General features: G+C 53.7%; 1 protein-coding gene across 1 annotated transcript in view; it reads right to left on the bottom strand.

Annotated features, from left to right (window-relative positions):
- Positions 1-22103, bottom strand: part of PTGS1 (prostaglandin-endoperoxide synthase 1) — a 29263-nt gene extending 7160 nt beyond the window's left edge. The window contains exons 1-6 of the mRNA XM_029063989.2: positions 21820-22103; positions 6986-7102; positions 6598-6738; positions 5387-5530; positions 3988-4169; positions 2089-2172 (exon numbers count right to left, since the gene is read on the bottom strand). Coding sequence (XP_028919822.1) covers positions 2089-2172; positions 3988-4169; positions 5387-5530; positions 6598-6738; positions 6986-7102; positions 21820-22039 — 888 coding nt within the window. The 5' untranslated portion in view covers positions 22040-22103. The remainder of the gene's footprint in view (positions 1-2088; positions 2173-3987; positions 4170-5386; positions 5531-6597; positions 6739-6985; positions 7103-21819) is intronic.
- Between the last annotated feature and the right edge of the window lie 3686 nt (positions 22104-25789).

Here is a 25789-nt window from a genome sequence, read left to right as displayed (position 1 = left end):
TCTTGGTTCAACCATCACAACGTTCCATCGCTGTAGACGACATCACCATCCTTCCTGTCTCACAAGCCTGTAACCTAGATGTTATCTTTGACTCTTCTCTCATTCAACCCACGTATTCAATCTATCATGAAATCCTGTCGAGTCCACCTTCACAAGATTGCTAAAATCCACCCTTTCCTCTCCATCCAAACTGCTACTACATTAATCCAATCATTTATCATACCCTGCCTGGATTAATTACTGTATCAGCCTCCCTGCCTCCTGTCGCTCCCCAATCCAGTCCAAACTTCACTCTGCTGCCCGGATCATTTTTTTACAAAAACATTCAGGACATGCTTCCCCGCTCCTCAAGAAACTCCAATGGTTGCCCATCCAACTCTACCTCAAACAAAAATTCCTCACCACTGGCTTTAAAGCACTCAATCACCATACCCCCTCCTACCGCACCTCACTACTCTCCTACTACAACCCAGCACTCACACTTCCTTCCCTTATGCTAACCTTCTCTCTGTACCTCTATCTTGTCCATCTCACTGCCGTTCTCTCACCCACATCCTACCTCTCACCTGGAACACCATCCCTCCTCCTATCTGGCAGATAATGACAGTCTCCTCCTTCAAAACCTTATTGAAGGCACAACTCCTCCAAGAGACCTTCCCTGACTAAGCCCTCCTTCCCTCTTCTCCCTCTCCCTGACTTGCTCCCTGCATTCATCCCTCACTCTCAGCCCCATGGCACTTATGAACATATCTGTAATTTAAATATTTATATTAAATTCCACCTCGAAACTGTAGGCTCGTTGTGAGGGGGAATGTGTCTGTTAATTTTATACTTTACTCTCCCAAGCGCTTAGTACAGTGCTCTTCACAGAGTAAGTGCCCAATAAATGTGTTTGAATGAATGAATGAATAATATCCACCTTTTCCTCTCCATCCAAACTGCTACCACATCAATCCAAGCACTTATCCTAGCCTGCCTTGATTTTTTCAGCCTCCTTGCTGACCTCCCTTGCCTCCTGTCTCTCCCCACTGAAGCCCATTCTTCTCTCTGCTGCCCAGATCATTTTTCTACAAAAACGTTGTCTATGTTTCTCCTCTCCTCAAGAACCTCCGATGACTGTCCAACCACCTCCACATCAAAAAGAAACTCCTTGCCCCCTCCTACCTCGACTCGCTGCTTTCCTATTACAATCCTGCCTAAACACTTCATTCCTCTCATGCCAAACTACTCTTTATATCTCAGTCTCATCTATCTCACTATGGATCTGCCCACAACCTGCCCACAACCTGCCTCTGGATGGTACACCCTTCCTCTTCATATTCTACAGACGATCTCTGTCCCTATCTTCAAAGCCTTACTGAAGGCCCATCTCCTCCAAAAGGCCTTCCCCGACTAAGCCCTCCTTTCCTCTTCTGCCACTCCCATCTGCATCACCCTTGCACTTGGATTTGCTCCCTTATTCATCCCTCCCTCAGCCCCACAGCAGTTGTGTACATATCCATAATTTATTTATTTATAATAATGTCCGTCTCCCCCTCCAGTCTGTAAACTTGTGAGGGCAGGGACTGTGTCTACCAACTCAGTTATATTGTACTCTCCCAAGAGCTTAATACAAAATAAGTGCTCAATAAATATGATCGGTCGTTCGCTGCTTCTCCTCCTCCCCCTCCTTCTCTCCTTGTCTCCCTCTGCCTCCCCTTCACTTCTCCTGGTTAGCTAGGCACCAGGACCTGATCATCTGTCCCCGTGGCACTGTCCGGGTCCCTTGTTTTGTTTGCTCCTTTCCTGAGAAGTCCACTCGGCCTGGCTCCCTTCTGGGCACTGCTGGGCCCAGAAGAGAAGATGTCAGGGCAAAGGGGTGGCTGCAGGTCCTCCCCAGAATTCCCTGCCCCCCGCCAAACCCTCCTCTCTCCAGCCCTTCTCACCCCAGAAGCCTTGGGGAGCAATCTTCTGGGGGGAAGAGCAAACAGGACTGGGCGTCTGGCTGGGCCCCAAGGGAGTTTCTCCACTGATGGCAGAGGGCTGGGCTGCTGGTCCCAATAATTCCTCCCAACCCACCAGGGCACTGGTTGGGGGCAGCTCGAATACCTGGTATTTAAGCTTCCCTCCCTTAAAGAGCCGTAGCTTGTGCTGACGCTCCAACGTGTCTCCGTACACATGGCCCAGGTCCACCTGAGAGCAGAAGGGCAGGTGAGCAAAGCAGCAAGAGAGAAAGGAAGAGCTGGACCGAAGGAAGAAGAAAGGGCAGGGCACGCCCAGTCTGCTCTCGATGGGAAAGACTGTCAGTTCTTCACCTTTGTCCCCTAACCCTTCCTCGGTGACCAATAATAGTAATTGTGGTATTGGTTAGGGGCTTACTCTGTGCCAGGAACCATACTAAGAGCTGGGGTGGATACAAGCAAATTGGGTGGGAAACCTTCCCCATCCCACATGAGGCTATCAATCTTAATCCCCATTTTACAGAAGGCACAGAGAATTGAAGTGACTTGCCCAAAGTCATACAGCAGATAAATCGTAGAGCCAGAATTAGAATCCAGGTCCTTCTGACTCTCCATTCCTCTCTTCGACCTCTCAATGCTCTAACTACTAGGCAGAGTTGCTTATCTAAAGACCCCACAGCCTGCTTTGAGCTATAGATACATGCCCCCCTTTTCTCTATTCCTCCCATCTGTAATTTATTCTAGTGTCTGTCTTCCCTGCTAGACTGCAAACTCTAGGAAGGCAGGAATCGCACCTACTAACTCTACTGTATTCTCTCAGTACAACATCAGCCAACAGTAGCTGCTCAAAAATACTGTTGATTCATTAATCGATGGGTCTCCCATCGTCACTTGAACATGATAGCCTGGAGTAGGAGGGTCTCCTGGGTCACTACATAGTTGGGGTATGTAGAGGGTAGCTAGACTGTAAACTTCTCCGTTAGACTGTAAACTCCTTAAGGGCAGGGATCAGACCTGTTTGATTATACACCCCCAAATCCCAAGTGGAAAGAACAGGGACCAAGGAGTCCAAGGACTTGGGTTCTAATTTCAGCTCCACCACCATTTATTTTATGGTATTTGTAAAGCACTTACTATGTGCCAGGCATCATTCTACGTGCTGTGGTAGGTACAAGGTAATCAGGTTGGACACAGTCCCTGTCCCACACGAAGCTCATCATCTTAATCCCCATTTTACCGATGAGGTAACTGAGGCACAAAGAAGTTAAGTGACTTACCCAAGGTCTCACAGAGACAAGTGGCGGAGCCAGGGTTAGAACCCAGGTTCTTCGACTCCCAGGCCCGTGCTCTATCCACTGCTGTGTGACCTTGGGTAAGTCACTTAACTTCTCTGTGCCTCTGATACCTCATCTGTAAAATTGAGATTATGACTGTGAGCCCCATGTGAGCCTCATGTGGGACATGGACTGTGTCCAATCTGATTAGCTTGTATCTACACCAGGGCTTAGTACAAAGCCTGGCACCAAGTGCTTAAATTCTACGAAAAAAAAATTCTTAGTGTAATGTCCCACTCACAGTAAGTGCTTAGTAAATATCACTGACTGATGAATCACGTGATTGTAAGGGCAGCAGGGTTTGAGGCCCCTTCTTCTCTGGAGACTTTTGTGGGCAGGATATATGTCTACCAACTCTGTTCTACTGTACTTTCACAAGTGCTTAGGTTAATGCCCTTCACATGGTAAGTACTCCATAAATACTACTGATTGACTCAGTGAGTGTTTAGGAAAAGGAAAGATAAAGGACTTCTCTTTACGTGGGACAGTTTCCAGGCCATCTTGATCAGGGACAAAGGGCTGGTCTAGATGGTTAAATGACTTGGCAAGGCTCTCTCCATGCCGGTGGGCAGGGGCGGGGGGAGATTCTGGTCTCAGATTCCCTTTCCTCCCCTGTCTTGGCAAGACTATGACGAGACAGGCTCCCAGCCACCCACCCCTAGGAGGGAGAGTCTGCCCCCGCATCCCCGGCTTTCCGACCCTCGGGCACTCACGCCGTGGCCCAGGGCCTTGGTGAAGCCGCGGCCCATCTTGCCCGATGTCTTGAAGAACTGGTGGGTGAAGTGCTGGGCGAAGAAGGCGAACAGGAGGTTGGTCCCCTGCGGGTCACGCACAAATGCCTTCCGCAACAGGAAGCGCTCAGCCAGCAGTCCAGGATCCGGGAGTTGCTTTTTCCCTGAGGAGAGATGGAGGCCGGTGAGTGGGGCCCATTTGGGGACCCTGCGGGAGGATGGCAAAGGGCCTGGCAACAGGGACCCGGATCTGCTAGGCTTTGGGGCTGCAGGTGGGGAGCGTGCGGGCCAGAGGGAACGAGAAGGCCGTGTGCCCGTGGACCCGTGGGCCGTGTGCCTGCAGGTCTCTGCAACACCCCAGGGGAGTCAGGGACCGGGCCGGGCCGGCCCGGCCTTCACTCCTTGAATTGTCCCAGGACAAGCCAAGCCGCTGTAGGAAGGAGGTCGGGCCAGCCTGGTGTTGAGGTAGGCTGGCAGAGAAGGTTTGGGAGCAGCGACTTGGGGCAGATAATGCATCGAAAAAGTAGGATGGAAAACAGCTGCGGAGAACAGCTGCTGCTGTCCACCAAGGTTTGGCCCCAGAGGGGGGTGTGGATGCTGCTGTTAACCGCCAGAGCCACACATGGGGGTGATTCACCATGGGGGGGTCTTGTTGAGATGCACTGGACAGCCCACCCTCCATTCACGACAGGCACGCACACTCACCCTGGAGCATGAGGCAGGTCTGCTGCCTCATTTCCAAGGGGCCTAAGCTCTCAATTCAGAAGTAGGACCCATTAATTGGCATGAGTCCTTTTCATTTCCTCATATGCCGGCATAAAGTCAAAATGTCTGGAAACCTTCCCTGCTCCTCTAAGGCCAAGGAAACTGTGTGTTTATTGTTATATTATACTCTCCCAAGTGCTTAGTACAGTGCTTTGCCCATAGTAAGTGTTCAATAGATATAATTGAATGAAGGAATGAATGAATAAGCCCCGCCTCTCCATCTAGGTCACAATGAGGTGGGTGGGCCTGGGCAAGCCAGACAGGCTCTAGCCTAGGGAGTAGGGACAAGGGTCAAGCACCCCAGCCCAGGAGGCCACTTAGGTAGACAACTAGGCTGTGGGGAGAAGGGAAGGGAAAAAGGAAAGATTGTCCAAGACTCTACAGATCTGAACCGGGCATCCCCATCCAATGGTGAGCACTGGTAGGTGGGGCATGAGGTACCAGAATCTCCACTTGGGATCGAATCAACCCAGCTTAGTCCTCCTGGGAGGTTGGGGCACTTGCCTGCAGCCTTCCAGGGGGAGCTAGGAGAGGCAGAAAAGATTTCCAGCTCTGGATGAGGGTAGAGACCCCCAATCCATCCTGCCTAGGAGCCCTTGAGCAAAGCAGTCATTACCTTTGACCCCCATAGGCGTGGGGCAGTCGTCAGGGACCGGGGGCAGCACGCGGGTATAATAGGTCACATTGGCGTAGGCCTCCCAGCTGATGTAGCCATGAGCCGAGTTGTACGTCGGGGGGCTGGGGATCAGGTTGGCACGCACTGTGGTGGGAAGAGGCCAACCGTGGCAGTGACGGAAGGGGAGGAGATGAGAAGGGAATAGAGGATGGGGGAAGGTAAAGGGAGAGACCCAGGAGAGGTGTAGGGCTGTAAACCAGGCTTGCGGAAGGACACCGTGGTCTGTGGGTCTGGTCAGTGGGTAGTGCTTCACCAGCCTTCCAGACCCAGAGATAGGCAGATTGGCCAGGGAAATGGAGCTGGGACAAGTCTCACTTCTTCTCCCACCTCGTAAATACTGTATCAAGCTGGTACCTTCCCTTAGTTCCTCTTCCCCTAGCCTGGGCCTCCTCCCCAGCAGGAGGGGCTGAGGAGATGAACATTCTCCCAGAGCTCGGCCAGTCCCTGCAGCTCTGAATTTACAGGAGGGAGCAGTGGGGAAGCTGTGTCTGGGGCTGGTGAAGGGAGAAGACTGGGGCCTCCTCCACTTACCCCAGACACTTGGTAGCTGTCAGAGGTTTTTCTGGCAGGCAGTTGAAATCTACTTCACCATATCTGCCTGAGGGGTCTTAATCTGATGGGCCTCACAGGCTGTGAATTCCCCTCATCGCTATCTGGAGAGCCATCATCTGGCAAGACGGCCTGATCTGAATTTCTAGAGATTAGCCTGGTCCCTTCCTTCCTCTGTCCTCCCTCCTCCCCTCCTTCACCCCCACTCTGTGACTGCAAGAAAGACCGGGGTCAGGCTGCTGGGCCAGATGGGACAGAGGTCCGTCCAGCTTCCTCGAGGATCAGCCGGCCACATCGGGTCCCAGGCCCCACCCCACCCTTACAAGAGGCCAGAGAACTCCGGGAACTGGAGAACAAAAAGGGGGTGGGGGGAGAGCAAAATGTCCTCAGCAGAAACTCTTTATGTGGCGGGGGCTGGGGGCCTCTTTGCCCCTGGGGAGCTTCCTAGTCCGGAAGGTCTCTGCTTGCTGTAGGGGGCCCCACCACTGGGGTGAGGGGAGATCTGTGTCCTCTGGGGGGTGGGAGTCTTTGGGGGTCAGGGGTCCTCTTGGCTCCTGCTAGGGAGAGGGTGGGGAGTGGGGGTTGGGGCGGGAGAACCTCACCTGTAAGCACCAGTCTCATGAGAAAATCGCGGATGAAGGTGCTGTTGATGAGGTTCCAGAACCAGCGGCCGTGGGTCAGGATGAAGTGGTAGAAAGCCGGGCTGGGCCGCAGGGCGTTCCGGAGCCAGGTCCAGAACTCGGCTGGTGGCGAGGAGGAAGGGGGTGAGGAGGAAGAGGAGAACGAGGAGGAGGAGGAGGGACAGGTCCAGCGGAAAACTGATAACAGACAATACTCCCTTCCCAACCAGCCTTCCCCACCCAGTGGTCCAGACCTGAAGGAGTGTTGTCAGGCTGACCTGACCATCCCGGAACCCCTGGGGGTGGGGATGGGGTCTCAGGAGTGAGGAGGGAGGGTCGAGGGATAGGGGACAAGGCAGGCAGGTCTCACGAGAGGTACAGTTGCGTCCATGGTAGCCGGTTCTTGTGCAGTCACATTCGTAGTGGTGCAAGCCAAAGCGTACACACACGCCTTTGTTCTGGCATGGGAAGTAGCAACATGGGTTCACTGGAAGGGAGACAAGGGGCACAGGGAGCTGAGCAAGAGAAGATTCGAACTGTGTGGAGCTAGATACCAGATTCCAAGCCTCTTCCCTTCCGCACCCCTGGACCCCTTAGGTTTGCTTAGGGGAGGGTAAAGGGGACCTTGTCTGCAGGATTTTCAGGCTCCATCTGAGAACGTGTCTACCAACTCTGGTATAGTTTACTCTCCCAAGCGCTTAGTCCAGTACTCTGCACACAGTAAATGCACAATAAAGACTGCAGATTGATTGATTGAATTATCTGAGGGGTAGCCAAGGCAATTCCCCTAAGGAATTCCATAGTCAATCCTCTTCAACTTCCTAGACAGACAGAGTCCCCCAGCACCAGCCCTCTGTGACCTGGGGCAGGTGGCTGCTTCATCGGCACTGGCCCCAGTGCTAGGGAGGGAAGAGCTTTCCAGGGAACAGATGCAATTCCCATGAGAGTTTGGAGGGAGTGAAGCAGTGTGGCCTTGTGCAAAGATCATGGGTGTGGGAGTCAGAAAGACCTGGGTTCTAATCCCAGCTCTGCTACTTGTCTGCTGTGTGACCATGGGCATGTCACTTAGCTTCTCTGTGTCTCGGTTACCTTGGCAGCAAAGTAGGGATTAAGTCTATGAACCCCATGTGGGACCCGATCTCTGTCCTACATAATTAGCTTGTTTAACATTTAGTACGGTGTCTTGCACATAGTAAGCACTTAACAAATACCATACACATAAAAAAAGAATCAGTTTAGTTTGTAGGGCTGGAGAGGGCACCCAGGAGGGTAGGAAGAATGCTGGTGAGGGAAGACAGAGAGGTTTCAGTGTTTGGCAGCAAAACCAACCACATGCAAATTGGACACTCCTGAGCGTGGTGGTTCCCAAGTCCCCAGCAGAGGTTCAGTTAGACAGAGCATGGTACCCCTTCCCTGAAGGTGCCTTGATCAACGGGTCCTCTCTCCCAGGGGCTGCTTCCGGCTCTGTACTACCCTCAGATGGTCGGTCATCGCCCTCCCTTGTCTCCCCTGGGGGCAATGAGCTGCCAGTCCTCAGCCCGGCCCAGAGGCGTCCACTTCCCACCCCCCCACTCCCTTCCTCTCCCCTTCCTCTCTGCTCTGTTTGGCTCAGGGTTGGGGAGGGCAGCTATCAGCCTGAGCTTCCGGCCGCTCCTTGCCTCCTATTCTGGAGCTGAGGCTTTTTAGGACCAGGGCCACCCCTTCTCCAGAGTGGAACTCCTGCATGAGGGAGGCAGTGGCCCAGCCCCTTCTCCCCCATGCTGGGTTCCATGCCGGAGACCAGATCTGGGGCTCTGGGGTGATTCGGGGCAGAGGATCCAGACCTACAGGCCCTTCCCTTCCCCCCTCCACTGTCCCCCACCTTCCACCCCCATCCTCCTCTCTCCTCTGCCTCAGCAGCCCTGGCAAAGATAAGGTTTTTCTTCCTTCCTTCTGAGTCTTCCTGCTGACTCAAGCCTGGCTGGGGTACTGCTGGAAACACTAGCATGCAAGGTTTATCTAGCAGAGAGGAGCAGGAGGGGGAAGAGAGGGGGAGGGGGAGGAGTATGAGGGGAGAGCTTGGAAAGGGAAAGAGTGTGAGGGGGGAGAGTGGGAGGGTAGAGAGTGGGAGGGGGAGAGAGCAGGAGGGGAGTGAGTTTGGCAAGGAGAGAGCTGGAGGGGAACGAGTGTGAGTGGGGAGGCTGTGAGGGGAGAGTATGAGCGCAGAGAATGTGAAGGAAGAGAGTGTGAGAGGGAGAGAGGTGGAGGGAAGGGAAGTGGAAGAGGAGTGAGTGAGTGTGGTGGGGAGAGAGCTGAAGGGGAAGGAGTATGAGGGGGAGAGTGGAATAATAATAATAATAATGCTGGTATTTGTTAAGCGCTTACTATGTGCCGAGCACTGTTCTAAGCGCTGGGGTAGACACAGGGGGATCAGGTTGCCCCACGTGGGGCTCACAGTTTATCTTAATCCCCATTTTACAGATGAGGTAACTGAGGCACCGAGAAGTTAAGTGACTTGCCCAAAGTCACACAGCTGACAAGTGGCCAAGCCGGGATTTGAACCCATGATGTCTGACTCCAAAGCTCGTGCTCTTACCACTGAGCCAGAGAGTGTGAGTGTGAGGGGGAGAGAGCAAGATGGGAGTGAGTGTGGCAGGGAGAGAGCTGGGGGGAGGGGTGGGAGTGGGAGAGAGTGTGAGAGGAGAGAGTGTGAGAGGAGAGTGTGAGGGGAGAGAGTGTGAGGGGGAGAGAGTGTGAGGGGAAGAATGGGAGAGGAAGAGAGCAGGAGAGGAGGGAGTGTGGGGGGAAGAGTGGGGGGGAAGGAGTGTAAGGAGGAAGGAGTGGGCACTATTCTGTCAGGATCAGTTCTTAGACTTTCCTGAGGATTCTCCGGGGAAGCTGGGAGACAGCAGCGAGTGACCCGGCCATTTCTGTGGCCCAGGTTGGTCCCTGGATGGAGTGGGATGGGGGTTTCCAGGGGGAGAAGAGAGGGGTTACCCCAGGATGGTGGGCTGGTTACGCCCAGAAGAAATTCAAGGGCCCCTAGCCCTCCCCCGAGCCTTTCTGCAAGGATTCATTGACACCAGCTGGAAGGGAAATTCACTTTGGGTGAAAGTTGAGGAAAGACAAAGACACAGACTCTGGCCCTGCCTGAACCTAGCTTTCCTGGAGGGAAGGCGGGGCTGCTCCCCACAGCAGGCCTGGATGTGCGGAACAGCAGAGCGCCAGAGCAGGGTTAGACGGGGGGCGACAGGAACCTGCCAGCTGTGCCCGCTGCTGGGAAACCAGTCTATTCCTGTCCACACGCTCCTTTCCTGGTCACCCAGGTCCGACACACCCTGTCCCCGCAGACCTGGCTCTTGGCGCCAGCTTGGGGCCTGGGCCTGGGCCTGGGCCTGGGCCAGGAGCCCAGAGCCGGGCCCCAGGCCGGGGGTGGGGCCCAGGGGAAATGGGTGGGCTAGAAAGTCCTGGGCAGGGCAAGAAACCTGAGATCAATGCCCACGGACACCTGGCGCCCTGCAGCCCCGCCACTGGGCTGGAAGGGGCCTGGAGCGGCCACCATGGCCAGGCCCCTGCCTCCAGCCCACGCAGCTCAGAATAGCCTCTCTCCTGCTCTCCCTCCAGCTCCTGGGCCTGTCTCTCATCCCACGCATGCTCTCCCCAAAATAAAGCCCTACCCCCCTGCTTCCCCAGCATAAAGCCCTGTCCCCCAACATAAAACCCCATTCCCACTCCCCTCAAAAAAATCCCTCTACTTCTCCCCATCCCCCCAAGATAAAGCTCCATCTCCTGCACTTCTCAGTATAAAGCATGGCTTGGTGGATGGAGCATGGGACTGGGAGTCAGAAGTCCTTCCGTTCTAATCCCAGCTCTACCACGGCTCTGTTGTATGACCTTGGGCAAGTCACTTAACTTATCTGGGTCTCAGTTACCTCATTTGTAAAATGGGGATTAAAACTGTGAGCCCATGTGGGACAGGGACTATGTCCAAACCTGAATAGCTTTATCTACCCCAGCATTTAGAACAGTGCGTGGCACATGATAAGCACTTAACAAATACCATTTAAAAAAGCTATATGTCAGGTATTGTGCTACAAACAATATAATCAGATTTGATGTTATTTTCCCCCTCCTCCTCTTCCTCCCCCTCCTCCTCCTTTTTCCACCTTCTCCTCCCTTGTGGGCAGTTTTGCCCATCATGTTGAGGCAGAGAAATTCCATGCCTTGTCAGACTTGCCTATTTGGTCTGGTTTCTTTTTCCATAAACATGGGCTGGGTGGTCCAAGCACAAGAAAAGCTCATCAAGGCAAGGACTCGGCTTCCAGAGCTTGGTCTTGGAAGATGCCCGAGTGACTCCTCAGCCACAGGCCAACTGAGAAAAGAGAAGAAGGCGGCAGGCGTTGCAGACGTTGCAGGCGTTGTTGCGGGTGCAGAGAGCGCGTCTCCACAGCCTGAAATCCCAGCAGCTCCCAGGCAACTCAGCTCACGGCAGAGGGGAGTCAGACCCAGTTTATTGTGGGGTGCCGACCCCATTGGATCAATCAATCACTTAGTGGAGTTTATTCAGTGCCTGTTCTCCACAGACCACTGTACTAAGCACTTGAGAGGGTACAAAAGAATAAGTAGACATGGTTTCTGCCCTCAACTAGTGGGGGAGAAAGCATGCCAGAGATGTGGCAACTGGGTAGGTGGCCCTAGAAAATCTGGGTGTGGAGAACTGTGGAACTGTGGAGAACCGTGGAACCCAGAATCCCCAGGAATGAGGCTCCATCCACATACTCGGAGCAGGACTGTATTGAAATTCCTCAGGGAAATAGACTTCATGACCTCTTTGCCGGGAGAGACTCGTGTCTTGTTTCTGACCTAAATGATCGAGCCCCCTGATGATGGTCAGCTTTTTCCTATGTGGTCTAGCAATTCTAGTGGAAGACTTTTCCTTGTGTCTAACTTCAATTTATAAACCTACAGATTATATTTGCTTCCTGAGGAGTTGTTTTCAGTGAAGATGGAGGAATGGGCTCTGCTACTCTGGGAAATAAACCTTCCGAGATGTGAAGACAGTTATTAATCCCATCTCAGCCTACTACCCTCCAGGATAAATATTCTTAGAGCCTTTAATCCTTTGGAGGAACACTGTGGCCTAGTGGAAAGAGCACGGGCCTGAGAGTCAGAGAACCTGAATTCTAATCCTGGCTCCACCACTTGCCTGCTGTGTGACCTTGGGCAAATCACTTCATTTCCTTGGGTCTCAGTTTCCGCATCTGTAAAATTGGGATTCAATACCCGTTCTCCTTCCTACTTAGAATATGAGCCCCCAGTGGGACAGGTACTGTGTCTAATCTGATTAACTTGTACCTACACTAGCACTTACAACAGTGTTTGACAATCAATAAATGCTTAACAAATAACATTATTGTTAGTAGTAGTAATAATAATAATAAAATTAAGCTTTTTGTTCCAGGATGTTTCACCATCCCTGCATGTTCTCCCATATTTCCAGGTTCCTTTTTGGTTAGTCAGAGTCCAGACAGCCCAGACTTTTGCCTGCTTTTCGAACTTCAGCCTCATGCTGTGCCACTCATGCTTAACTGGTGGTGGTCCACTCTGAACCCAGGATCTTTTTCTGCCACATTACCCCCAAACCCACCCTTCCCTGTCAGAATACTTTCCTTTCCTTTTGTATTATTCTGACCCTCACCCTGATCAGTGTTTTCGGACCCTTCTTCCACTCATCAAGTCTGTCCTGATTACATTCAGTGAGGAAACATGGGGAGGGAACTCAAGAAAGTGATCCAATTTTTTGATAGTCTTGACCAGGCTCTATGCCCCCTGCTCACTCACTCTCTCTCTCTCTCTCTCTCTCTCTCTCTCTCTCTCTCACACACACACACACACACATACACCCAGGTGCACAGAGCCCTGGCCACCTCTCTGCCCCATCAGAGCCTCCAGAAAGAGCCTTGGAAAGAGGGAAATCAACTTAATACAGGAAGCCAAGTCAGTGCAGGGGTCTGGGGGAGGGGGACCATGGTTATATTAGCCCAGAAGCCTTCCCCAACCCAGCCTTTTCTCAGAGCCTGGGCAGAGAAGATGTAGTCTGAGCCTGGCAGAAGGCTGGGTAAGGAGGGGCTGGAACTCTCAGCTGAGGATTCTGTCTATGCACCCTGGTCAGGGCATGCGATTCAGCCGCCTACAAGGTCTTTGTGAGGGGCCCAGCAGGGTCGGGGGGAGGGAAAGAACACCCCCCCTCACTTTGGGATCAGGAAAAGCAACCTCCTCCCCAGTCTGCTAAGAATAATATTTAGAATCATTCCTGCCGTCTGATTGTAAAGTCACGGAAAACTCATAAACAATAGCTCAGCCCCACCCCCAGAGGCAGGCTCCCACTCTGAGCCACAGCAAGTCCGAGGGGCTTTCTGCTCCTCTCCTTCATCCCCACCCCAATAATAATAATGTTGGTATTTGTTAAGCGCTTACTATGTGCAGAGCACTGTTCTAAGCACTGGAGGAGATACAGGGTAATCAGTTTGTCCCACATGAGGCTCACAGTCTTCATCCCCATTTTACAGATGAGGTAACTGAGGCACAGAGAAGTTAAGTGACTTGCCCACAGTCACACAGCTAACAAGTGGCAGAGCTGGGATATGCCCCCTCTGCACCCGCACCAGACCATAGGACACCTGGAGCTTGCTTTGGCTTCGCCTGTCTGGAGCAGGAGGGGAAGAGAGAGAGAGAGAGAGAGAGAGAGACAGTGAGTGAATGAGTGAGAGAGAGAGAGATGTGTTTAATGGGTCAGAGGAGGAGGAGGGGAGAAGAGAGAAAGAGGGCACCAGTGAAACCGAAAAGTGACCCTACCATTTAAGGCCCAGTTATTCGCCCCATGACACACTGTGGACTTCCCCGCCTTCCACCCAAGGAACCTGAGGAATGGGGACCCCCTGGAACTCCCTATCCCCTTCCCATGGAACACAGAGAAAGAAGAGTAGAAGCAAGAGTGGGGGGGAAAAGAGAGGAGGATGAGTTGGAGAACTGGGGAAGAGGGACACCTGAGTGAGTTACTTGTCTATCTTGTCCCCTCTCCCTCTGTCTTGGTGGTGGGGCAGTATCCTCTGGAGGCACAGCAGGCAATATACATCTGGAGGCACAGCAGGCAGGGCACCGGAGGCCCTGGGGCCCTGGGTCCCTTCCCTCGCCACCAAAGGAAACAACGGGAGCCTTTGTGGGCACAAGGTGGGGGCCCATGGCAGAAACCTGATGAGTAGATTCTGAGCTCCCTATGGACAGGGAATCTGCATGTTTATTGTTATAATGTACTCTCCCAAGCGCTTAGTATGGTGCTCTGCACACAGTAGGTGCTCAATAAATATGATTGAATGAATGAAGAGTGAGGGAGCAGGAGAGGACAGAAGGGGGCTAGGCCAGCCTGCCCAGCCGGCTCCCTGCATTCCTCCTGCTCAGCAAGTGTGTGCCCCCTCCCAGCTTGGGCAGTCGCAGCCACAGCCTGCCAAGGCCACTTCGGGGACAGCTTGAGCCAGGTTGTTCCGGGAAGGCTGCTGGGCTGGGTTGTGGTGGATGCCCCAAAATGGGCATCCCTAATGCCTCTTTCTTCCTGCTCTGACTGGCTGAGGTCAAGGGCAGCGGGGCTTTCCCCTGCATTCACATTGCGGGGCCGCTTCCTAGTTTTGGGAAGGTCCTGCTCTTCTCTCTCCTGCTCTGGGAAGCTCCCCTAGCCTCTCCATCTGGAAAAGTTGGGAAGATCATGGAACAGAGAACACAGAGCATGGAGCACGCTCCCCTCCCCTCCCCTTCCCAGAGGCTCCAGCTCCGGGAGCAGATTGGGACTTGGGGAGCAGGGAGGAGTGGGAATGATCATTGGGGAGGGGAGAGGAGCACATCCTTTCTCCCAGCCAGGGGAGTCAGCGTACCTTCCTTCCCCACCCCCTCCCTCTCACACCTCCCTCTCCCTCCTTCTCAGCCTGTGCCTGGCCCCTGGAATCTCCCTGCACATTCCACACTAGAGGGAGGGTCCTGGCTGGTCCAGCAGGAATACAAGCCTGCCCTGAGGGCACAGTGCTTTCAGTCAAGGGCTCGGCTTCATGTCCTGCTCGGATGGTTGGGGAAAGACTGAAAAGTATTTCAGGGTCTTCCTCCCCTGCCAAATTGTATGCTCCTCAAGGGCATGGACCGTGTCTACTATCTCTAGAATACTCTCCCAAGGGCTTAGTTCAGTGCTCTGCACCCAGTAGGCACCCAAAACATATTCCTGATTGTCTGAATTGCAAGCAACAATAGGGTGTGGAGAATAATAGTAATAATAATTATTATGGTATTTTGTTTAGTGCTTACTAGGTGCCTGGCACTGTTCTAAGCGCTGGAGCGGATACAAGCAAATCGGGTTGGACACAGTCCCTGTCCCAAATGGGGATAACAACCTCAATCCCCATTTTACAGATGAGGGAACTGAGGCACAGAGGAAGAGAAGTGACTTGCCCGAGGTCACACAGCAGACAAATGGCAGACCCAGGATTAGAACCCATGACCCGACTCCCAGGTCCATGCTCTACCCACTAGGGCATGCTGTTTCTCACTAGCCCAAGCTGCTTCTTTCCTCATCTAAGGGGATAAGGCTGTTTTTCTCCAGGTCTGCCTCTGGGTCACCTCCAGAACACTTCTTCCCTTCTGCCCTCCTAGCTTGCTGTCCCCACTGGCTTCTTAGAAATAATAATAATAATAATGGCATTTGTTAAGGGCTTACTATGTGCAAAGCACTGTTCTAAGCACTGGGGGGATAAAAGATGATCAGGTTGTCCCATGTGGGGCTCACAGTCTTCACCCCCATTTTACAGATGGGGTAACTGAGGCCCAGAGAAGTGAAGTGACTTGCCCAAAGTCACACAACTGACAAGTGGCAGAGCCGGGATTTGAACCCATGACCTCTGACTCCCAAGCCCGGGCTCTCTCCACTGAGCCACGCTGCTTCTCTAAATGTGGTGGGTAGCCCTAATGCAGCCCATGATATCAACATCAGCCCCTGCCATCCACCGCCATTGTGCATCTTCCTGTAGAAAACACCCTGGGAGTCCCATCCTCTCTCACACCTCTGATGCCTACTCCCTAGCAAAGCGGGCCCTGGAAGGGAATGTGAAGGGCAGGGAAGTGAGAGTGCATCAGAGTAGATTCCTCCTTGCAGGTTTTCGGTCCTGAAATCTCAGGACCAGTCTCATCAGTCATCCTAAAGGGAGGTTCCTTCATCCGCCTGTCCCGGGGGCCTGAGGAACTGGATGGGAAAGTGCAAAATCCAGGGCCTTGGCAGTTAGGCCCAGAAGCTCTTGGGTGAGTAAATTGGCTCCAATCCTAGGGTTGCCCAGGCCGCCGGGGGCCAGGACACTGACAAGGCTCAGGAGACTAAGACTAAGCCTCCCCTTTTTCTCCACTCCCCCTCCCCTCCCCATTGCCCCAACCCACTCCCTTTGCTCTACCCCCCCAGCACTTGGGTATATTTGCATACATCTATAATTATTATTCTATTTCTTTTTATTAATGATGTGTATATATCTATAATTCTATTTATTTATAGTGATGCTACTGATGCCTGCTTACTTGTTTTGATGTCTGTCTCCCCCTTTCTAGACTGTGAGCCTGCTGTGGGCAGGGATTGTCTTTATTTGTTGCTGAGTTGTACTTCCCAAGTGCTTAGTAAAGTGCTCTGCACACAGTAAGTGCTCAATAAATACAACTGAATGAATGAATGAATGAATGAACGAACGAACGAACGAATGAGACAGGGGGTGGTGGACACCGGTGAGGAGCGGCTTTGTTGGAGCTCCTCAAAAGACTCTAGTGATGACCCGTTCACCTCCATATCGAACAAAAACTCCTCACTAATGGCTTTAAAGCACTCCACCACCTTACTCCCTCCTACCTCACCTTGCTATTCTCCTTTTACAACCCAGCCTGCACACTTTGCTCCTCCAGTGCTAACCTTCTTACTGTGCCTTGGTCTTGCCAGTCTCCCGCCGACCCCTGGCCCACTTCCTACCTCTGGCCTGGAATGCCCTCCCTCCTCAAATCTGACAATTACTCTCCCTCCTCTCAAAGCCTTATTGAAGGCACATTTCCTCCAAGAAGTCTTTGCAGACCAACCACCCCCCCATCCCTTTCCTCTTCTCCCACTCTCTTCTGCAGCACCCTGACTTGCTCTTTTTGTTCTTCACCCCTGCCCCACCCCCACAGTCCCACAGCACTTATATATCTGAAATTTATTCATTTGTATTGATGTCTGTCTCCTCGTTTTAAACTGTAAGCTCCTTGTAAGTGGTGAATGTGTCTGTTTATTGTTGTATTATACTTTCCCAAGCGCTTAATACAGTGCTCTGCACACAGTAAGTGCTCAATAAAGACGATTGAATGAATGAATGAATAAATGAATGAATGCAGCCTGGTCTGCCCCAGCTGGGAGCTTTGTCTGGTTTCTCTTCCAACACCCTTTTTGCTCCATCCTCTTTCAGTTCCTCCTTCCTCTTTCTTCCTTTCCAACCCTGCGGTCCCCCTCGCCCTCCCCCCAGCCACACCACCCCCTTCCATCTCCTGTCTCTTGAAGAAGATGGGCTGGCTTTCCAAGCACAAACAGGCTCAGAGGAAACTTTCCTCTTTCTCCCTTGGCTGGGCCCAGCGCACTGCCTTTCTCCCCACTGGGGAGAGAGGATTCAACCCAGTGCCCTTCCTCTCGGGCACATAAGCCCATCCCTCTGCTCTATTCTCCACTTCTCCAAAGACCGGGGTTTCAAAAAGAGAGGTCAGCTTCAAGATCCTGATGGAATTGGGCTTGTTTCCCTCTCCACTGAGCCCCCTGCCCCACCCTCCATGCTCCATCCCTCTGCTCTGTTTGTACTCCAGGACCTGAGCCAATTTTCCCCTCCCTTCCGATGCTCTCCAGTGCCCTGCCAGCCTCACCAGGACTCACCTCCCGCCTGCCTCCTCCCAGCTGCCCTGTATATGACCCTGAAAGCTGGATCTGACCAGAGCTTCCAGCTCCACTCCTTCTTCCCCTCTTCCCTGCCACTGCCACCCCGTACACTCTGCCTCGCCTCTCAGTGCCAGTGTGATACACAGAGCTGGACTTGACTTGGCCAAGTCTACTGTTTCCAGCCTGGCAGAGGTGCCCTCTGCAGGGCAGGGCTTAGGCTGGGGGGCCAGGGAACAGGTGGAGGTAGGAGAGCCAAGCCTGGGACTGGAAGGAAAATCAAGAGATGCAATTCACCAGCTCCCAGGCCTTGGAGAGATGCCCAAATCACTGGAGTGGTCCCAAATCACCAGAATGGGTGAGATCGGGAGATCACTGCCACTCCTAATCCACCCTTGCACCTCAACTCCCATTGGGTCTATTAGTTGGTGGGGAAATTGAGGTGGTGGGAGAAGGGAGAGACAATCTGATTCGCTGCACTGGGAACTCCTTTTATTGTTCTCTTGCCTCTTGGGCTTCCCTGTCCTGACTCACATGAAGGCCCGGGGTGTGCCCAGGTGATGGGTAGGGTGTCCTCCCTTCCCTCTACACCTACCCAGCCCTTAGGGCATGGACGCCTGGCCCAGAAAGTCCTGTCTTCATGGCTCTCTGGGTTCATGAATCAGTTCTACTTCTGGGCCCCTAACTCCTCTCTACCAAGCCCCCCCACTCCTCAGCTCCTCCCCCGGCTCCCGGTGGCCCCATAGGACACCCTTCCCCAGCTTCCTGCATCCTTCCCCAACCCCTACCCTGAGCTCTGGTTGGCCAGAAGATGGCCAGAGATGGAGGAAGGGAGGAGATGATAGGGGCAGGGAGCCCAGCACCATTCAGCACAGAAGAAACACTTTATAAAATGCCCCAGCCTGTATCTGCCAGGAGAAAGCTAGAGTCAGTCTAGACTAACTTCCTGTGAGGCTTTCAACCCCTGGCCCCCGCCCAGCCCCACCAACCCCATGCCCTCCCTGGAAGACTCCTGGAGGGACACTGGGTGTAGGAGGGATGGGAGGGGATGCTCGAAGGTACAGGAACTGAGATCAACAGCTCAGAGCCTTTGAGGGGTTAAAAGCAACCTAGGCAGTTGTGGGGGCCTGAGGCTGGGGGTTCTAATACTGGTGCAGTCACTGACACGCTTTTCCTCTCTGGACCTTGGTTTAACATCTCTACATCTGCTTAACATCTGCTACTTCTTGCCCCAAGGTGGCTACCTACTTCTGCAGCACTGAGGGCAGAAACTGACCAGGAAGGGGAAAGAGAGCCCAGGGCTATGGCTTGCACACAACTGGAAGCCATACCAGCTGCCCGAGTGTCTGAAAGGCCGAGGAACCTCAGAAGCATAGTGCCCTGGGAAGGTCTGGAGATGGGGATTGGGCAGGGAGAGGGGAGGAGCTCCTTGGTTGGCTGAAACCCCCATTGGGGGAGGATATGAGGGGCAGATTCAGGAGTGATATGGAAAGCAGATGGGGGAAGATGTAGGGGACTGTCAAGGGAAGTAAGCGGGATCACAGTTAGTGGATTGGAGGCGAGACCACTAGTTTCACAGAGGGGACTCTGTGAAAGTGCAGAATGATTTCACTTCTTTCGCTCCCCCTTCCTGCCGGCACTTGCCTAGAGCTCTCCTAGCGGTGGCTTATCTCAGCTAAATTCTCTTTCCCTTTCTCTTGCTGGGGGAAAATAAAGTGAATGTGATGGAGAGGCTGTGTGTACTAGGGCTGTTCCCCGTGGACTCTCCTGGGCCACGGGATCAGCTCACCTGGGAATTCAGGGCAAGCATCTGAGTTGAGACAACCCTGGGCCGGGAAGGGGACAGGTAGCAAAGCAGGCAGGGAGAAGGTGAAGGAGAACCCTATGTCTCAAAGGGAGTCTCTCTCCCATATGCTAGAAGATGGAATCCCAGAACTAGAGTATTCACCAACCCCATCGGCCCCTCTGGGATCGGGGAGACACAGCACAGTCCTGCCAGAGGGATGGCTTTGGGGGGGTCCTCAGAGAGATTATTGAGCCAAATCTCTGATCTCCCCACAAGGCAGTGAGCAGAGGTGGAGGGTGTCCACTCCCAGAGTCCCCCTATATGTAGCCAGCACCCCAGTTCCCTACCCCAACACTTACGGTCTGTAACTTAGGTCTGCTCTCTCCCGCTAGCATAGAAGCTACCGCAGCTTCCTTTTACAAGTAGGAAGTACACAGCTAATTTTCGAAAGCCCCTGCTCTGGGAGAGGAGGACGGGACCCTGGGCTTTAGAGGACCCTTCCCAGAAAGTGCCACCTTTCCCCCCAGTCAATCAATAGTATTTATTGTGACCTACTGTACTAAGGTACTAAGGAAGCACTTGGGAGAGAACCAGAGTTACAAAGTGTGATCCCTGCCCTCAAGGGAATTTATTGAGACAGGGAGACAAGGAGACAGACTGGCAGATGATACTCCTCTCTCCAAACACCCTTCCCTCGGAGTTGCCTGGTGTGGATAAGGCTGCTATCCCCCAGTCCCAGCCCCAGTCCCCAATCCTGGCCCCAGCCCCAACTCCAGCTCCAGCAACAGCTCCCGGCTCCAGTTTGAGAGCTGTTTTGGAGGGAGGCAGGTAGGATAATCCAGACCTGAATAGCTCCCTTTGCCTCAAACCTCCTCCCCACTGCAGGCCCCCTGACCCATCCTCTAAATCCTCAGGAGTCTGACTTCTGTTGGATCTACAGGTTGGGGGCGGGTGGGCCCACATGGGGCAGCGAGCGTGGGGGAGTTTAGAAGGAGGTGGATGAACCTTGCTTGTGCCTTGATAACTATAATAATAATGACCATGGTATTTAAGTGCTCACTATGCTCCAGTCACTGTACTAAGCGCTGGGGTGGATACAAACAAATCGGATTAGACACAGTCCCTGTCCCACGTGGGGCGGTCACGGTCTCTCAATCCCCATTTTCCAGCTGAGGCAACAGAGGCCCAGAGAAGTGAAGTGACTTGTCCAAGGTCACATGGCAGACAAGTGGCGGACCTTCTGACTCCCATGCTCTATTCACCACTCCACGCTGGTTCCGTCCCCCCCACTCCCTCAGCCAGAGTCCTCAGACAGCCCACCTCCCCTCACACCACGGTCCGGGCTGTCTCTTTCCAAGACGGCAGGGAAGCTTGAAGGAGCGCAAGAAAAGGACGGATGAGCCCCAGGTCCAGGCTTTTCCATCCCTGCCCCGCTAATCCCTCTCCCCTTCCCTTCCCTTCCCTTCCCCCCACCCTCTGCTCCTCCCCCTTCCCTCCCCTCCCCCCACCCTCTGCTCCTCCCCCTTCCCTCTTCCCCTCCCCTTAACACTGTGCTCATTTGTATATATTATTGGCCTATTTTTTGTTAATGAGGTGTACATCGCCTTGATTCTATTTATCTTGATATTGACTTGTTTTTGTTTTGTTCTATTTTGCTCTGCCGTCCGTCTCCCCCGATTAGACTGTGAGCCCGTCACTGGGCAGGGATCGTCTCTATCTGTTGCCGAATTGTACATTCCAAGCGCTCAGTCCAGTGCTCTGCACATAGTAAGCGCTCAATAAATACTATTGAATGAATAACCCAGTCCAGCCGGGCCCGGACACTGGTTATCCCTCCGGATTCCGCCCGGGGCCGGGGGGCCTGGGGGGAAGCAGGGGCCTGGGGAGCGAGAGAGGGAGGATGGGGAATCAAACACCCTCTTCCCCCCCCCCCCCCCCCCCCCCCCCACCTACCCGTGGCTCAGTGGCAAGAACCTGGGCTTGGGAGGCAGAGGTCATGGGTTCTAATCCCAGCTCTGCCGCTTGCCAGCTGTGTGACTTTGGGCGAGTCACTTAACTTCTCTGTGCCTCAGTTACCTCATCTGTAAAATGGGGATTAAAACGTGAGCCCTACGTGGGACGGCCTGATGACTTTGTATCCCCCCAGCGCTTAGAACAGCGCTTGGCACAAAGTAAGCGCTTAACAAATACCACCGTTATTATTATTATAATTACCCACCTACTGACATTCACATCCGCAACCACCGACACCTACACCCAACCACAGACACAGACTGACAAATGCAGACATCCATACACCCCTCCTCACCCCCACCTACCCACCTACAGACATTCACACTCACAACCACAGACACCCCCACCCACGCACAGACACACACAGACATCCACACCCCCACCCCCTCCAGACATCCGCACCCACACCCACAGACATAGCCAGGCACAGAGAGAGACCCTTGTTGGCGCTGGTGCGCAATACCTGCTGCGGGACTCTCCGGGCCGTGGGCCGCGGACGCTGGCTGGAGCGGGAGCAGAAGTAGGAGCAGCAGCAGCATTGACGACGGCAGCAGCCGGAGATGAAGGCGAGCCGGTCCTGGGGGGGGCGGGAGCGGGAGACAGCGGCCGGGAGAGTGGATGGTCCTCGGGCTGGGCGGGAGGAGGGTCTGGGGGCCGGACCCCGGGCCGGATTTAGGGCTCATGATGGGAAGAACGGACTTCCCGGCTCAGGCTCCCTGTGATCGGCTGAGGACTCCCTCCTCTCCTTCCGACTCCTCCTCTCCCCCCGCCCCCAGTTGCTGCCTCTCTTCGCCTCATCCGAGAAGGGTGGGTTTGGGAGCGGGGAAACTGAGGCCGGGATGGGGGTGTTCCGAGGTCCCCCAGACCCCAGCAGCCCCCCGCCTGGCTCAGCCGGGAAGACCCTCGTCCAGAGGTGCCACCCTCCACCCCTCCATGGATGGGGGCTTCCCTGGGGGAGGGTCCCTGGGGCGGGGGGGCACCACGGGGGTGGGGGGCACCAGGGGGTTGGGGGGCACCACCGCCGGGGGGGGGGCAGCTCCGCAGCCGAGGCTCCCACCCTGAGACCCTCCCCCCGCCCGGGGAAGCCGGCTGGGAGGGGGAAGTCGGCGTATAGGGAATCGGCCGGGAAATTGGGAAAGGAGGGAGGGGCACCAGAGGATCCCATCTCATCCCGGCCTTTTTGGGACACCGGGATTCGCACTCCACTCGGCACAAGCCCCCTTCTCACCCCTCGCCTCCCCCACCCACCCTCCACAGATACCCCTCCCCCCAAAACCCAGCTCTTTCCCGGAAAGCCTTAGCTGGAGAATTGTGTGTATATGTGTGATGGAAATGGTACCGGATAAACTTGCTTCCTGGGTGGGTCCGACACCGAGGGCTGCTGCTTCGGCTCTGCCGGCCTCCCTGCCCAGGCCGGGCCTCCTCCGGGCCTCCGGGCCTCGAGGCAGAGAAGCAGGACCTGTCCCTCCCAGCTTGCCCCCTTCCCGCACCCCCCGCCGGGCTGCCCCTCGATCGGGTTGGTTGGCTCCGGACCCCAGAACGCAAACAACACTGTGCCTATGGCTGGGGCTGCACAGCTAAATTGTCCGGACAAACGTAGCCCAGAACCACGAGGCTTCCTGCAGTGTAATGGGTCGATAGGAGCCCACGGGCTCCTGCATCCTAATCCTGGGGGGGTAGGGGAGGGGGCTCCAAATGCGTTATTCATTCAATCGTATTTATTGAGCGCTTACTGTGTGCAGAACACTGGACTAAGCGTTTGGAAAGTAACAGCGACAGAGACCATCCCTTCCCAACAACGGGCTCACAGTCTACAAGGGCGGAGACAGTCAACAAGACAAAACAAGTAGGCGTCGATAGCATCAGCACGGATAAATAGAGTTATAGATGTATACAGATCATTAATAAAATCAATAGAATAATAACTATGTACAAATATACACCAGTGCTGTGGGGCGGGGAGGGGGTTGAGCAAAGGGAGGGAGTCGGGACGATGGGAAGGAAGAGCAGAGGAAAAGGGGGGCTCAGTCTAGGAAGGCCTCCTGGAGGAGATGTGAGCGTGGCTTCAGAGCAGTCCCCTGCCCCCCTTCCCGGCCTTAAAGAATCGTCTTCCCGGTAGTGGGGAGGGACTCTAGGCTCCAGTGGAAAACTACAGCAGCGTGGCTCAGTGGAAAGAGCCTGGGCTTGGGAATTAGAGGTCGTGGGTTCTAATCCCGATTCTGCCATTTGTCAGCTGTGTGACTGTGGGCATGTCACTTAACTTCTCTGGGCCTCAGTTCCCTCATCCGTAAAATGGGGATGAAGTCTGTGACCCCTACGTGGGACACCCTGATTACCCTCTACTACCCCAGCGCTTAGAACAGTGCTTTGCACATAGTAAGCGCTTAACAAATGCCATTATTATTATTATTATTATTATGACAGTCAGGGGACACTAACCACACCCTCTCTAAAGCTCACTCAGTCCTATTTATTGAGTACTTACTGTGTGCAGAGCGCTTGGGAGAGGACAATATAACAATAAACATTCCCAGCCCACAACGAGCTTACAGTCTAGAGGGGGAGACAGACATTAATATAACCTGATTACCTTGTAATAATAATAATAATAATAATAATGATGGTACTTGTTAAGCGCTTACTATGTGCCGAGCACTGTTCTAAGCGCTGGAGTAGATACAGGGCAATCAGGTTGTCCCACGTGAGGCTCACTGTCTTCATCCCCATTTGAGGTAATTGAGGCACCGGGAAGTGAAGTGACTTGCCCAAAGTCACACAGCTGACAGGTGGCGGAGTCCGGATTAGAACCCATGACCTCTGACTCCTAAACCCGTGCTTTTTCCACTTGTATCTACCCCAGCGCTTAGAACAGTGCTTGGCACATAGTAAGCGCTTAACGAATACCATAATAATAATTATTACTATTATTGTAGCTAGGGCCGGGGGTAAGGTTGTGTGGAAGGGGCGCAATCACCGAGACCAGTCCGGGCATCGGGGGCCTAAAGGAGTGGGGAACGGGGAGGGCGGCTGGGACCCCCCCCCCCACCTGGACCCCCCCAAAAAAAGCGAGGACGCGGGGGATGACCCACGGAAACACTCGGAATCATTGTAGGCAGGGAATGCACCTCATATTACTGCGTAGTACCCTCCCAAGCGCTTAGAACAGTGCCCTGCACACAGTAAATGCTCAATCAATATGCGTGATTGAGTCGCTTCACCACTCGTCTGCTGTGTGACCTTGGGCGAGTCACTTCACTTCTCTGTGCCTCAGTTACCTCAACTGTAAAATGGGGATTAAAAGTGTGAGCCCCACGGGGTACAACCTGATTACCTTGTATCTACCCCAGCGCATAGAACAGTGCTTGACACATAGCGAGGGCTTAACCGATGCCATCGTTATTATTCAGGACGAGATCCGCGCGCTTAAAACGCGCTCTCAAACCGGCGGCGGTGTTTATGGACTGCGAGACACTGTACTAAACGTCGGGGAGAATGAGACAGGAGGGAGACAGGCGGGGAAGGTACTGACAGCTGGTGGCGAGGCTGGGTTTATCAGTCAAAGGTCAAGGCTAACCGAGGGCTCCAAAATACACTTTGGCCTAAGCGTGATGCCGACGGGCTCGTGGATTTAACTCTCAGATCCCTGCAACCTGGTGGTCACTGATCCGGGTGACCAGCACCCAAAGACCCCCGGGAAGGGAATTCATTCATTCAATAGTATTTATTGAGCGCTTACTATGTGCAGAGCACTGTACTAAGAGCTTGGAATGTACAATTCGGCAACAGATAGAGACAATCCCTGCCCAAAGACGGGCTCACAGTCTAATCGGGGGAGACGGATAAAAACAAGACAACATAATCACGATAAATAGAATCAAGGGGATGTACACCTCATTAACAAAATAAAAAGGGTAATAAAATATATACAAACGAGCACAGTGCTGAGGGGAAGGGGGAGGAGCAGAGCGAAAGGGGGTTTAGCTGAGGGGAGGTGAAGGGGGAAGGGGGAGGGAGCAGAGGGCGGAGGGGGAGCTAAGAGGGAGCAGAGTGAAAAGGGGAAGCTCAGTCTGGGAAGGCCTCTCGGAGGAGGTGAGCTCTCAGTAGGGCTTTGAAGAGGGGAAGAGAGTTAGTTTGGCAGAGGTGAAGGGAATGGAGGAGGCTGAATGGCCGCCCGCTTCTGGTCTCCCTAGGGACTGACCACGACTGACCGTTAGATCCTGTGGGCCGGGCAAGTGTCTAGAGAAATAGTGTGGCTCAGTGGAAAGACCCCGGGCTTGGGAGTCAGAGGTCACGGGTTCTAATCCCGCCTCCACCACTTGTCAGCTGAGTGACTTTGGGTAAGTCACTTCACTTCTCGGTGCCTCAGTTACCTCATCTGTAAAGTGGGGATTAAGACTGTGAGGCCCACGTGGGACAACCTGATCACCTTGTAT

The sequence above is a fragment of the Ornithorhynchus anatinus genome, chromosome 4 (genome assembly GCF_004115215.2).
Source record: "Ornithorhynchus anatinus isolate Pmale09 chromosome 4, mOrnAna1.pri.v4, whole genome shotgun sequence".
NCBI lineage: Eukaryota > Metazoa > Chordata > Mammalia > Monotremata > Ornithorhynchidae > Ornithorhynchus > Ornithorhynchus anatinus.
Note: the sequence above shows the minus strand (reverse complement) of the source record. Positions and strands in the feature narration are given on the sequence as shown.